This window comes from Silene latifolia, chromosome 7, assembly GCF_048544455.1.
Source record: "Silene latifolia isolate original U9 population chromosome 7, ASM4854445v1, whole genome shotgun sequence".
Taxonomy (NCBI): domain Eukaryota; kingdom Viridiplantae; phylum Streptophyta; class Magnoliopsida; order Caryophyllales; family Caryophyllaceae; genus Silene; species Silene latifolia.
The window spans coordinates 5474828-5489243 of NC_133532.1; the positions used below are offsets into that span (position 1 = coordinate 5474828).

The 14416-nt window shown below is 41.6% G+C and overlaps 1 protein-coding gene across 1 annotated transcript; it reads left to right on the forward strand.

Moving 5' to 3' along the window:
• The first annotated feature begins 9466 nt into the window (after nucleotides 1-9466).
• LOC141591479 (expansin-A6) lies at nucleotides 9467-14036 on the forward strand. Its single transcript, XM_074411825.1, has 3 exons — nucleotides 9467-9746; nucleotides 11205-11523; nucleotides 13352-14036. The coding sequence occupies exons 1-3, from the start codon at nucleotides 9593-9595 to the stop codon at nucleotides 13659-13661; spliced, it is 783 nt and encodes a 260-aa protein (XP_074267926.1). The 5' UTR covers nucleotides 9467-9592; the 3' UTR covers nucleotides 13662-14036.
• The last annotated feature ends 380 nt before the right edge of the window (nucleotides 14037-14416 follow it).

The following is a 14416-nucleotide window of genomic DNA, read 5'->3' on the forward strand; positions in this document are numbered from 1 at the left end:
GCTGTGGCCCAACTGCATCCGTTGGCCATGAGGACGATAGTCGGCTTTGTGTGGCTTTGTCTCTTCAAGGGGGAGGCCCCGACGGTAAATTTATTCCGCCGGCTTCATTATCTCCACCACAATCTCTCGGCGCGTCGGTTGGTACAATGTGCACACGGAGAAAGGTTATGTCTCTGTTGACAAACTTACTTCTTGCAAAGACTGGAGAGATCGGTGGGTGTATGTTAAGGTGCCGGATGACTATCCGCCGCCCTCTCCTTTCAAAGACCAAGTGAATTTGCGGTGTGAGACTAAGGCGGAGCATGACGGATGGGTCACCGGAAGAAGCTTAAAATGGATGCCGCAAGGTCCTTCTTAAGGAGGACGAGAAGTCGGCGATGAGGCTTTTGAGTTGGACAAGAGTGGGCTGCCGAAAAGATGGATCCCCCCAACGCAGATCATTCTTCAGGATGAGCCGCTTTGCCATGTCGGCCTCATACCGGCCCTAGCGCAGGGTGAGTGGGGTCGGTGTGAGGTCCATCACCGTTATCATTGTGTCTCGAACTTTGATTTATTTCTTCTACTTAACTCTTGCTTTGTCTCTTTCGCAGCCACTTTGGACCGGACTGTCGAGGATATCCTCCGGAGAATGGGGCCGCACAAAGATAAAATCAAAGTTGCCAACTTGCATCCCAAGGCTCTAGCCCATGACCGCAGGACGTCGCCGAATGATCTTATGGATCAGCAGCTGAAAAGCTTGAATGTGGTGGAGGCCCAGGCGAGGGTTGTAAGTAACATCCCGCGCCGCACGCGAAAAACAAAGCCTTCGGCGGTGATGGCGTCGACATCGGCTCCGCCTTCTTGATGACCAGGCAGATATGACGAGCTTCTTGATGACAAGCTTGAAGCCAAGGAGAAGGTCGTGGCGGAGAAGGCCAAGGAGGCGGTGAGGGCGAAGATAGAGAAGGAGGCGGCCGCGGAGAAGGCAGCTCTTGCTGAGAAGGCTAAAGCAGCCAAGGAGGAAGCCGAGTGGGCAAGGGCAGCTGAGGCTGCCGAGGCTAAGGCTGAGGCTGCTGAAGCTGAGGCTGCTAAGGGAACTGCTGGGTTACCCATCGGAGAAGGTGTCGCTGCCGCTGCTGATGGCGAGCAACAATGGACATAGGGAGATGATATCTGTAACCTTGTCTTTTGGCTTATCCTTGTAATTTCTTGTAATTCGTTGAACATTTTTAATAAGAGTTCGTTTCTTCTGCCTCCGACCTGGCCGAGGTTTTTACCTCACTTCTTTTTCTTGCGCTAGTATTTGAGCGTCTCAATTGTACTTTAGCGTCTATGTCTTCGTCTGGGTTGTCTCCTTACGTTATTAATTGAGTGTCTCTTTTGTTTCCGCCTCGGCTTGGCCGAGGCGGTCTAGAGTGCGTATCCCAATCGTGTTAACGCTTCTGAGGCATTTTGAACGCTTTGCGAGTATCACCTGCGCTGGTCGTTACCATCGAGGTGTCCGCTTTCGTGGTGATTGCCGCTCTTGTCGGTGTGTGACAGTGTGAGCCAGCATCTGCTTCTTATTATTGACTGTCGTGGCGTCTACCACTTGGAGTGACTGCGACGGCGTCAAACCTCTTGGGGTGACTGCCGTGGCGTCTACTACTTGGGGTGATTGCGACGGCGCCTATTTCTTCATGGAGACTGTCGTGGCGTCTACCACTTGGAGTGACTGCGACGGCGTCAAACCTCTTGGGGTGACTGCCGTGGCGTCTACTACTTGGGGTGACTGCGACGGCGCCTATTTCTTGATGGAGACTGCCGTGGCGTCTACCACCTGGAGTGACTGCGACGGCGTCAAACCTCTTGGGGTGACTGGCTGTGGCGTCTACTACTTGGGGTGACTGCGACGCGCGCCTATTTCTTCATGGAGATCGCCGTGGCGTCTACCACTTGGAGTGATTGCGACGGCGTCAAACCTCTTGGGGTGATCGCTGTAGTGGCGTCTACTACTTGGGGTGACTGCGACGGCGCCTATTTCTTCATGGAGACTGCCGCTCTTGTCGGTATGACGGTGTGAGCCGACATCTTCTTCGATAAAGACTACCGCTCTTGTCGGCATGACAGTGTGGTGGCGTCGCATCGATAAAGACTACCGCTCTTGTCGGTATGACGGTGTGAGTTGGCGTCCGCGCTTCCTAGTGACTAGGGGAAAATGAACATTTTGATGGAAGACTTGGACGATTTTTCATTAGGTAAAAACATGCGTCGGGGTGCCCACAACTGTTTTGGACACCTCCGCCGCTACATAGAGTATTCCCGAGATTTCCAGCGTCCTAATGGCCTATCAAAGGCACACCGTCCTATTCACCGCTAGTTACATCCATGAGGTCGCCCTCCCGTTGTAAGGATAGACTTTTCCCTTTTTCCGATTTCTTTGCCACTTTGAGGGATTGCATGTTGCATCCTCCGCGGCTATCCGGACGTTGACCACCTCGTCATTCTCGTCTTTGGAGACGAGCTTATGCGCTTCCCCCGTCCGAGACATACATCGTTGTGTTAGGGCCCGGATGGACATCACTGCGTCTGCCTCACTCAGGGTGACTCGGCCTATGAGAACGTTGTAGGCGGACGAGCCGTCGATGACCACGAACTCAGCTAGGACATTTTTAGCCGCATTCTTTTCGCCGAATGTCACCGGAGTCCGATTGATCCTAGTGGTACCAGTAGGCCCCGTGAGAAGTCAGTATAGTGGGTTGGTGCAGGGGCTCAAGTCCTTGACTTTCAGGCCGAGGCTGAGGATGCATTCCCTGAACATGATGTCCGTGTACGCGCCCGTGTCAATCGTGGCACCTCTTGACTAGGTGGTTGGATATGTCCAAATTGACTACAAGTGGGTCGTTGTGAGGAGCGATGACTCCTTCGTAGTCCTTCCTTCCAATGGTTATATCGGGGATGTTGGAAGCGAGGGATCGTTTGTGTTGGGCACAAAGTTGATGGCCTGATATAGCTCGTTCAGGTGCCGTTTGTGCCCATGGGCGGACCCTCCGTTCTCGTTGCCCCGATGACAACATGGATCACTCCTATCCGTTCAAGACGGATTTCTTACCCGAACCGTCGGCGTCGGTCTTTTGGCCTTTGGCAACGTACTTGCCGAGGCTCCCCTTCCGGATCGGCTCTTCAATGGCATTCTTCGAGATGCGCGATCGTTGGTTAGATGGCCGGTGTGGCCGTGGTACTCACGATCGGCTCGTGTCGCCGTCACTTTTTGGCTTGGGGGTCTCTCCCACTTCGGCCCTCGTTTTGCTCGGGCGAAGACCTCGGCGGCGATACGACGAGAGGGGTTTTATCACTATACCGCCTCGGTGGTACGTTCCCGAACTCCACCCGGCGCTGTCGAGTCCTGTTTCTGGCGGACTTGTCGATCGTGACCTATTATTCTCACGGCGTCTTTCATCGGACCGTGACCCGTTGTTGTCACGGCGTCTTTCATCCGGGTTGTCCTCCCGGTGGCTCTTCTTTTCGGACGGCTCGGCCTCGGCTGGGCCGACCCATGTTTTGTGATAGTCTTCTACCTTGATGGCCTGGTCGGCCATCCTCCCGGCGGCATCCAAGCTCGAGGCCTCCGCACTTGTTGAGCTCATTTTTAAGTCTCCCCTTGGGAGGCCCTTCATCGCCGCGGGCCGCCGGTTCGGGATTAATTTCTCGAATCTGCTGGACCTTTCCATCGAACCTCTTCACATAGCTTCGTAGAGACTCGCCCCCTCCTGTTTGATAGTTAGGAGGTCCGATGTCTCCACGGCCCTTCTCTTGTTGCAAGAGTATTGGGCTAGAAAGGCGTCTCTTAGGTCGGCGTAATAGTATACCGAGCCGTCGGGAAGCCCTTTGTACCAACTTTGAGCCATCCCATGTAGAGTTGTTGGGAAAACTCGGCACCGGACCTCATCGGGCTGCTCCCATACCGACATGTAAGACTCGAAAGCCTCGGCGTGGTCGGCTGGATCACTATCTCCTTTGTATGATAGGGGTGGCAACTTGAGCTTAGTCGGCACCTGGACTTCTAGGACGTGGCGTTGAGGGGTCTGTCGACCACGTGTCGAACGACACGCGGCGATCGGCTCCTCGCATTCCTAAACCGGCTCCTCTCCTCGTAGCGGGAAGGACTCCTTCTTCGACTCGGGCTTCTTCTCCAACTCGCCGAGTCGGACTCCTCTGGTTCCTTTGGGGTAAGCCTCGTTCGTGGTGCGGGGACGCTGTCCTCCCATGAGTGCGGGAAGGACTTAGGTCTACCACGCCCACTTTGGGCTCCCCGCGACTTGGTGGGTCGCTTCTCCTAGTGCTCCGTTCAAATTTCTCGGAGTCACATTTTGGGCCCTGGTCTCCTGGACGGTTTCCGCCGCTCTTGTCGGCGTGACAGTGTGAGCGGGCGTATTACTAATTAGGTCCAGGACCATTTTCAGTTTTGCTATGTCAACCACATGTCCCATGATGGTGACCTTGGTTGGGCAATGGTGTCCGGCATTATTGGCATCCCGAACTCCGGTTGGATTACTCCGCCGGTGGAGGGCTGCACGACTCCAGAATTGTTGAAGGTATCATCCTGGTGGAATGGGGTTTCGTCGGTCACGACTGCGTCTTGTTGTTTTGACATCTTCTTAGCTTTTTGGGTGGGTTTTTGTTGTTTTTTTTTTTTTTTTTTTTTTGTTTTGGGAATGAATTCGACTAGCTTCTAGTGTCTTTCCCACAGACGGCGCCAATTGTTCCGGGTGTAATTCCAGAGCAAGTATAGTTACCACCCGTGGCTTGTTGAATGATGTCTTGAGTTGGATTCTCCTTTGGTCTTAATCGTTCCTCTCGGCCTCTCCTGCAACAATGAACGAACTGAGGGCTTGGCTTTGTGCCAAGCGTACTCACTCCGACGCTCAAGTCGAAACTTAAGGGATAAGTTGTTACTTGGTCAATGTATATTGTAGAGAGATAAGGAAGATATTACTGGGATGAATAGTGTATTTAGGTTTAGTTGTGGATTAGTTGGGTCCTTTCCTCAATGAAGGTTGAGGAGTATTTATAGACTTTCACCTTTTGTCACGTAGTGGCCAAGTGGCCAAGTGGCTAGTAGGTGGAAAGACTGATCTACCCCTCGGCCGATGGAACCATGGCAGGCCGGCGGGCCCTGCTGACTCACCGCCGAGGGGTCTTGGATATGAGTACGCGGATATGTGTCCCTTTGGCGGTTGTCATGCCGAGACCAGTGACAGTGATGGTCGATCGGCTAGGGCCGTCTAAGTCGTTGACTTGCTGTTGATATCTTTGACCTTGCTCAATATGTTGACTTGGTCAGCGGTGCAGAATATGCCCCATCACTTAAAATATAAGACTAAATATTATGATATGTATACTCATATGAAAGAGTTTTTCGTAAGGAATTTAATGGTACCATTTTTATATTTTTTGAACAAATATATTTTTATAAATATTAAAGTCAAAGGCTTACCTCGTAAATGCAAAACGTCATATATAAAAAAGTGGAGGGAGTATTCAATATTGCCATCTACCCTAAATTAGTCCTTCATTTTTATGTTTAATTAATAATTAATAGAGTAATTCTCTTATTCGTGTCTTCTAACTTTGTACATACACTAAAGATTGACTTATTTAGTTAAGTAGACAATTAAATGAATCGGACACCTAAATAATAGAAAGATAGTTTATGAGTTGAGGTCGGAGGGAGTATAAACGAGAAGAACGATACTCGTAATAAAATGTTATTTCATTAGGTTGGGAAAAATGGTAGGTAACTCGTACCCATTCTGCACATGAACAAATGGCTCTAATTTGATTCATACCTCGAGTTGGATCGACCAATTCCGGCCAACACAATTGTTTGTTATCGTGTATTGGCAAGAACGAAGTTAGGTTCAAATTATACATACCTATGTCCGACAAATCAATTTTAATCAATAAATGTCAACTAGTGAACTAGCTTAATTGGTAAGTCGTGAGATGTGGTATATATGATTTTGGGGTGGAACCCCATCATCATCAAAGATTCAAATTCGATCTTCTCACTCCCTTTTACACCAAAATGCTCGTCCAAGTCATGGCGCGTGGTCAACTTGTGCTTAGCTTCGTCCCTGCATAATGAAATCTTAATTGTTGAACAACTTGACACCAACACCCTCGAATCCGTACCGATCCAACCATTGGCGGAGCCAGGATTTGAACCGCACGGGGGCGAAAATTTTTAGCTGGGGCGTACGGGTTATGGTATAAGGGGAACTCGATATGTTTTCAAAATTTCGACTAAATTTTTTGCGATTTCCATCTGCCAAGGGGCAAGCACCCCTACTAGTTCAAATGAATGAGTGGATGAACAACAAACCGAATATTAAGGGTCAAATAGTAAAATTAAAATTTGAATAGTACGGACAAAGTATGAAGTTTGCATGAAAGTTTTAGCACCGTCTCGTCGTCTCGTCACAGTCTCAATTGACCGGTAATTGCGGAGATAAAGGCGGGGCCCATTACCATGTTCGGTTCAACTGACACAATAAAACCCTTTTGGATTGATTCTCTCTAGTCAGTTACTTCCTGCTTTTTGGCCCAATTTAAGCCCACAGCATCCAACTTATAATTTGCCAACATTTCACCTCCATACAATTTAGTAATTTACACAAGTTTGAGACTGTCAAGGGTATTTTTGTCTTTTTGTTACCTTTAAAAGGTAAAGGGTTACAAGGGTACAAATGTCCATATAATTTTTTTCAACTTTTAATTATGTTATGCTAATTTGCATCAAATTTTGTTTTTACAAATTCCTACTCCCTCCGATCCAGACAGATGTAAACATAAGCAAAAAGTGGTTATTTAAGAAAAGGCGGAAAAGTAAGGGGTAAAGTAGGAAATATTGATTGGGGCCACATGAGTTTATGTGGATTAAATAAGTAGTTGGTGAGTGGGTGAGTGGATGATAAAGTTGTAAATAGATAGTGGATGTAAGGGTAATTTAGTTATTTTTCATGCCAAATATGGTATGTTACCATTGGTGTGGTTCATCCATTTTAGGTAAGTGTTACCATATGTCTGGATCGGAGGGAGTATTTAAAATTGTTATAAACGTGTAACTGATTGAAAACTGATATATCTGGTTAATAATCGACCTAGTAAGATTAATTCGACTCGAATAACCTGACCAGTACACGGCCGATACTCGAATTGAGGACCCGAGCAAGACTCGAAACACGAATTAACATTCAATTGTTGCAAACTTATCACTACCCCTAAAAAAGATCCTGTTTCAAAAGGAAGTCGGGGCTAACTGATAATAATAGAAATGAAAAATGATCCAAATCCGAAATCACCTGACTCGACCCATCTAAGCCGAATGCTTATAAACTTAAAAGTGACCCAACCCAAATTAACTCGACCCGAACACACCCCGGTTGATCGATTTGCTAGGTTGAGTTAATAATAAGCATTAGTTAATACTCACTCTATTTTAATTATTTTTTTACTTTTAGTTAATTAATATATCTCTTGCAAATAAATAATAAAATGTAAATAAATAATTAGGATGAAAATAATACTTCTTAAAAATGTGTGTGTAAATTCGTTTTGCATTTAAAGACGGTTTTAAGAAAGATTTACTATAGCAATTTTTTTCCAAATATAAGCCTTTTTGTATTGGAGTAGTAATTCTAACTCTTTTATTTGATTGGATGGATACGTATGAGAAACGTTTAATCCATACTCCTACATAACATAAGACAAAAAGTAAGATGCACCAAAGTGCAAGTGATTAATTTGGTACCATACTATCTTTGCACTCCTAACACTCTTCATCACACATGTATAGTACATTAGTACCTTGTCCCAAAACTAATCTTTTTCCCAAAGTAATATGATTTCTAGCAATTTTTAAGGGAAAATATATCTTTTTATAGAGGAAACATGTTCATTAATCGGCTTGTTAACCCAAAAAAAAAGGAATAAATCAGTTACAAAAAATTTGAAGATCGATTTTCGTCAATCAATATTTTAGAATGTCGTACATGTTAAAATACTAGCCTTTAATGTTATATCTTTCAAGAAACAATCTACTATATTTATCAGTTCTTCAAAACTAGACCTGACAAAACTGACATAATTTGTATACGATCTACAACCGAATAAAGGATCAGTTCGGATCTCCTGTCCTATTTTCGTGTCTCATCTTGTGTCCCACTATCTCTCCATCTGACACATAAGCAATAAACATCAAAAATAAGTATTTAGATATTATCAATGGATGAGGTTTCCAAATATTAAGGCAGTGGAACACAAGATGAGACACGAAACCGAGACAGAGGATCCGGACTGATAAAGGATATGCATTTGACACGACGTCTAAATTGTCTCGGCCCCAACTGATCTAATCCAAGCATCTATTTTCATATACTAACTATATCCCTAAATAACTTAATATCAACCCATCCGAAACTGATACGACTCATAATGAACCGACCTAATATATATCGCTCTAATGAACCTATGATAAAATGCCTACTATACCAATAAAAGAGTACATTTCCATAAACAATTGGAATTTTGTTTCCTCATAGAAATACTCAATTTCTATTTCCAATTTCACATTTATGAGGTAGGGTTAGTAAATAGTCTTGCTAACCAAAGAAGTTAAACAAATCACATGGGAGAGCAATGGGGGAAAGAGATACGTGGTGGATTGGGCCATCAAATTAGTAAGGCCCACAAAGATTTGTGCAATTAAATCTTGCTATTGTCCTCTCTCTTTTGGGGAGGTGTAACCAAAACGCTTAATCAATGCAACTAGACACTCCCCACACCACTCCCTTCCCCTATTCTTCATTTTAAAGTGAATTTCCTAAGTTACCCCTAATAAATAACCGATGAAAAACAGTTTTACACAACTTTATTATAAAACGGCTTCTTTGAATAACTATTTTAACCTATAAATACGATTATGTTTAAGTTCGTTTTAGACTATTTATGTGCTGAAACCGTCTAATACAAGACTGACTGTCATTCCTAATACTTTGTACTCCTTTCGTCTCAATGAAATGTTTACATATGTTTTATACACAAAGACCAAGGTATAACAACAGGTGAATTGTTTTTAATGTTAGCAAAAGATAAAGTAGAGAGTACGCTTAAACTAGACTCAAACACCAAAAACAAGAAAAGTGTAAACTATTAACCAGGAACCCTTTTTCATTTTAAGTCAAATTCCCAAACTACCCCTCTAAATTCCCTCCATAAACAACACTCCTACCTCCATTTTCCATTTTAAGTGAATTTAAACTCCCTCCATAATCAACCCCTTTTACTCCAAATATTTTCATTTTAAAGTAATTTTCCTAAAATACCCTTCTAAATTCCCTCCATTAAGCAACAACCCTAGCCACATATTTCCATTTTAAAGTAAAATTCCTAAAATACCCCTCAAAACTCCCTCCATAAGTACCTCACTTCCCAAGTCCCAACCCTCATTCCTCTCCACAGCACCACAACTTCACTTCCACTCTTTTTTCTTGAGATTTTTCTCTCTAATTTACACCAATAATAGTAAAATATTAAAAAAAAGGGATTAATTTTAATTTGATAAGGGTGAAAAATGGGAGTAATTAAAATTGTGAGTTTAATTACATTAACTTCATTGTTGGTAATTTCATTAGTTGAGGGTAAAATTCCAGGAATTTATCAAGGTGGTGCTTGGGAAACTGCTCATGCTACTTTCTATGGTGGCTCTGATGCTTCTGGCACCATGGGTATCTTTCTTTCTCTTCTCTTATATTTACGTAATTTCATTTGAAACCGTTTTAAACTTAAAACGACCTTTTCTCCTTGGCATAGTCTTATTTGGAACCGTTTTAAATTTAATACGATTACATAATCTTATTTAAAACCGTCTTCAAGACTTTTTGCCATAACATAGTTCAATAACTATGTTTATAAACTTGATACGGTCTTAAACAAGACTAACTTCGCCTTTTGCTTTACTCTATTTATTTAATTTGTTTAATTTACCTTGTGCACCATTTTTAAGTCCTACAATTGTACAATGTGCCTCATTAAATGCGTAGTTTTCATAATTTTACTCCCAATGGATTAAACATTAACAGTTAATTTTACTTTTTAACTCTACACCTAAATTACAGTAATTAATATTAATAATTAATGTAATTAGTCGTAATTTAATTAATTATACGGATTTTAATTAGAAATGTCAAAAGCCAAATTTAGAAATTAGACGTTGACAGGAGTTTATGAAAATTAAACATAACCCCACAATTCAATGTTTAGGCCTCTAGAGCTAAGACCCACCGGCCACCACCCCATATTTCCGATTGTCGTTACAAAAAACAAACATAAACAATTGATTGGGAGTCTGGGACGACGAGATACTTATTCCACTTTCGTGAGAGTCTATTTAATTAATGGATAATTTACTCGTCTTTACGTGTGAAACCGTCTTATATAGCCTAATAAGTAATATTATTAGCCCCAAAAAGTGTAATTTCACAATTCAAATTAAACAGGACGAGCTAGCTTGCTATAGATTATTATGGATTTAATTAATGGATTTTTTTACGCTTCTATATGTGTGAGACCGTCTTATATAGGCTAATAAGGCTACATTTTTAGGCCGGAACAATATTAACACCAAAATGTGTAATTTCACAATGTTAATATAGATTTAATTAATGAATAATTTACGTGTCTGTATGCGTAGAGACTCACTGGTGGAGCGAGGGGGGTTAGCAGGGGCGGTCACCCCTGCTTAAGTTTGAAAATTTCGAAATTTTTAGTTAAAATTTTCGAATTTTTCAAAACCCCCTTTTAATATTTTCTTTTCGCCTCCGCTGCTTTAAAATCCTAGCTCCGCCACTGCGTAGAGTGTGAGACCGTCTTATATAGGCTACACAAATTATTGTTTTAGACGTACACTTTTCGTCTTATTTTTCAGACGGGCATATGTGACCATTTTATAGTTAAATGTAACCACAATGTTATAGGCAGTGTTACAAATTATGGTAACTAGTTTTTCAATAATGGTCACATTTAACCGTAAAATGGTTACAAAATCCCGTCTTATTATTTCAGACCAAAAAGGCCCGTCTGAAGCAAGACGCACTATATAGGCTAATACGTCTACTACATTTCTAAGCTGTAACATTTTCAGCACCAAAAAGTGTAATTTAACAATGTTAACCTCAATTTACCAGGAGGAGCTTGTGGGTACGGGAACTTATACAGCCAAGGCTACGGCGTAAACACAGCTGCACTAAGCACAGCGCTGTTTAACAACGGGCTGAGCTGTGGCGCGTGTTTTGAGCTAAAATGCGCTGATGACCCGAGATGGTGTCACCCTGGTAGCCCATCCATATTTATCACTGCCACCAATTTCTGCCCACCTAACTTCGCTCAGCCTAGCGACAACGGTGGTTGGTGTAACCCTCCTCGTCCTCACTTTGATTTAGCCATGCCAATGTTCCTTAAAATCGCTGAGTATCGTGCTGGTATCGTCCCTGTTGCTTTCCGCAGGTAATTTTTTCCGTCTTCTTAAATGAATTGGTGTCACATTATATTGTTATTGTGAGACCGTTTTAATAATTGTCTAACAAAGCTCTGTTTTATGACCATGCAATTGTTTATCGTGACAATGTCGACTAATTCACATTATTTTTATGTTAAGACGATCTTATATCGTTTCAGTAATGTCTAACAAAGCTATGTTTCGTGACCATGCAATTGTTTATCGTGACAATGTCGACTAATTCACTTTATTTTTATGTTAGACGATCTTATATCGTTTTAACTGTCTAACGAAGCTATGTTTTGCGACAATGCAATTGTTCAGTAGGTGGATTATAAATCTATGTATTACCACCAATTTTATAGTTTCTGAGCATTATAATAAAAATTTTGAGTTTTGTTTTAAAAATTATGAGTTTTACTATAAAGTTTTTGAGTTCATTTACTAAAATATTAAGCTCAAAAAATTACAATAAAATTCAACATGACAATGTCGACAAGTTCACATTATTTTTATGTAAAACAGTCTTATATCGTGTATAATGAGAAACGCGAGATATGGTGAATAAAGGTAAGTGTAAAAGAGCGGCGACTAGTGAGGGTGGTTGTAATTGAGTTTTCACATGCTTAAATATATTGTTTTATGTCACCATCTATGCTATAAATTAAGTATTAGGTCTCATCTTAAAATTTCATTTGTATGGTCTTTTTGTTTGCTTCCATTTAGCTCAAATTTGCTTAAATTATGCGAAAAAGCCAAAAAAAGCGGTTAGGTTTTAACCTAAACCGTTTCAGAATGGATTGGAATGAGTTCAGTCCATTCCAATATTAGGACAATTTAAGTACAATCTTAACACGATTCATCATAACTACTCATTTTATTTACGGAATCGACTTCAATTGCTTCGGTTTTGGGTACCGAATAAAACATTTTTGAATTTATATTTTTACATATTTAATTTTTCAAACTTTGCTCACGTATTATCTTGAAAAATAAATTGTTTTGTTTGATGATAATGTAACAAGTGGTGAAGATTCCCAATTTTCTGGCTACTTTTGATATAATCCGTATACGGAGCTAGATTTTCTAGATTTTTCAATGTCATAAAGGAATAAGAATAACACGTGAACATTTTCAGGCTTCATGACTGAATATATACAGCCATCACAAAAGTCAACTAATTTGTGTAAACATTGTCCGTTCAAATGCCTATAAGCTACTGTATAGTCTATACCTCACTTTACATTAAATACCGGACCCGAAGATGTACTTAATACCGAAGATGTATTAGTCTAGTTTTGACTTTTTGAGATAACATGTGATTATGTGAATAAGGTGTTAGAGGTACGTGGTTGGTAAAATTGATCAGACCCGAATGACCAGGTACGATTTGACCAACTTCAACCTCGATCCCATCTAAAGTGCAATCCAAGTCGACTAAACCGTCCGATCTGACAAGAAAATGCCTTGATCCATAATTGTCAATATGACCCAAATGACTTGTTTAGAACAATTGGCTTTCTAATTACACAAATTCTCATTTGTGACGGGCATATCCGTTGCAAGTGGTTAAATATCAACCACATGGGGAGATAAGACAAAAGCAAAGTGCATAGGGAGTAGTATTTGACCCATCGCAAATTTGTGACGGATATGCCCGTCACAAGGATTGTTGTGGTATGTTTGTCTTTGCATGTAAAGTTTTACCTGAAAATCTGGGCACAGTCATCTATACAGTTCATATTCACATTACAACCATCCTGGATCCTAGGCCATGTTTCATGCCAACTTATGCAATTACTAAACTACCCTTATTTTCTTTCTAAAATTGCGCAGGGTGCCATGCCGTAAACAAGGAGGAATACGGTTCACAATCAACGGGTTCCGTTACTTCAACCTCGTCTTAATCTCCAACGTGGCAGGTGCTGGTGACATCGTCAAGGTTTATGTCAAAGGAACGAAGACCGATTGGATGCCTATGAGTCGAAACTGGGGGCAAAACTGGCAATCTAACTCTGTTTTAATTGGGCAGTCACTCTCGTTCCGTGTTACCGGCAGTGACCATAGAACTTCCACCTCCTGGAATGTTGCCCCTGCTAATTGGCAATTCGGTCAAACTTTCTCCGGCAAAAACTTCCGGGTTTAAAAACCCGATAACTACTTTATTTCAAATTTCCCGCCTTATTTTAGGGATTTAAGTTTTAGTTTTCGAATTAAATCGGCGCCATTTTAGTAGTCTTTTTAGTAGTACTAAAGTAAGGAAGAATGTTTCCATGGTGCTTTTTTTTTTTTTTTTTTTTTTTTTTTTTTTTTTTTTAAACCATAGGATTGGTGAAAGTGAAAGTTGGGTTGAGGTGGTTGCAGAAATTTGTAGCCCGCAATCTAATGTTTAATTTGTGTCGAATTTACGGTCATATAGTATATGATACTCGATATACTAGTGTAATCGATTTTATGATGTTTTACGACTGGTGTTGTAACTCATTTTCGGGTCAATTGAGAAAACTCGTGCTTGCATTTATGTTATTTCTTGCATTACTGTCGATTTGAGATACGGTTTGATTCAAAGTTCTTCAATGGTTTACGGTGTTAAACAACCAACATTGTGAATTTGAGTTCGTTTTTGGCAAAATCCTAAGCTAAACTATGTCCGGATGAAAGATCTCATTTGAATTGTCAGGATTAGGACGAGTTTTTTTCTAATGTGATTTGTTTACTGATGAATATAATGATTATCTTAAAATTTAAGACGATTTTAAACAAGAATAAATGTTATCGGGATCCATCGAACACAAAACATGTCTACCTTGACAAAAAAGTGTGAAAAGTTTTCATGCATTGTCTGGCATGGTCTCCAGGCTTCAGCAATTTCTGCAACTTTTTGCAACCCTATTGTCTCCT

Bases quoted from the DNA above. Each gene is read 5' to 3' on its own strand.
- LOC141591479 (XM_074411825.1), top strand. From the start codon at position 9,593: ATGGGAGTAATTAAAATTGTGAGTTTAATTACATTAACTTCATTGTTG. The intron at 9,747-11,204 runs GTATCTTTCTTT...TCAATTTACCAG, and splicing joins TGATGCTTCTGGCACCATGG to GAGGAGCTTGTGGGTACGGG. The intron at 11,524-13,351 runs GTAATTTTTTCC...AAAATTGCGCAG, and splicing joins GTCCCTGTTGCTTTCCGCAG to GGTGCCATGCCGTAAACAAG.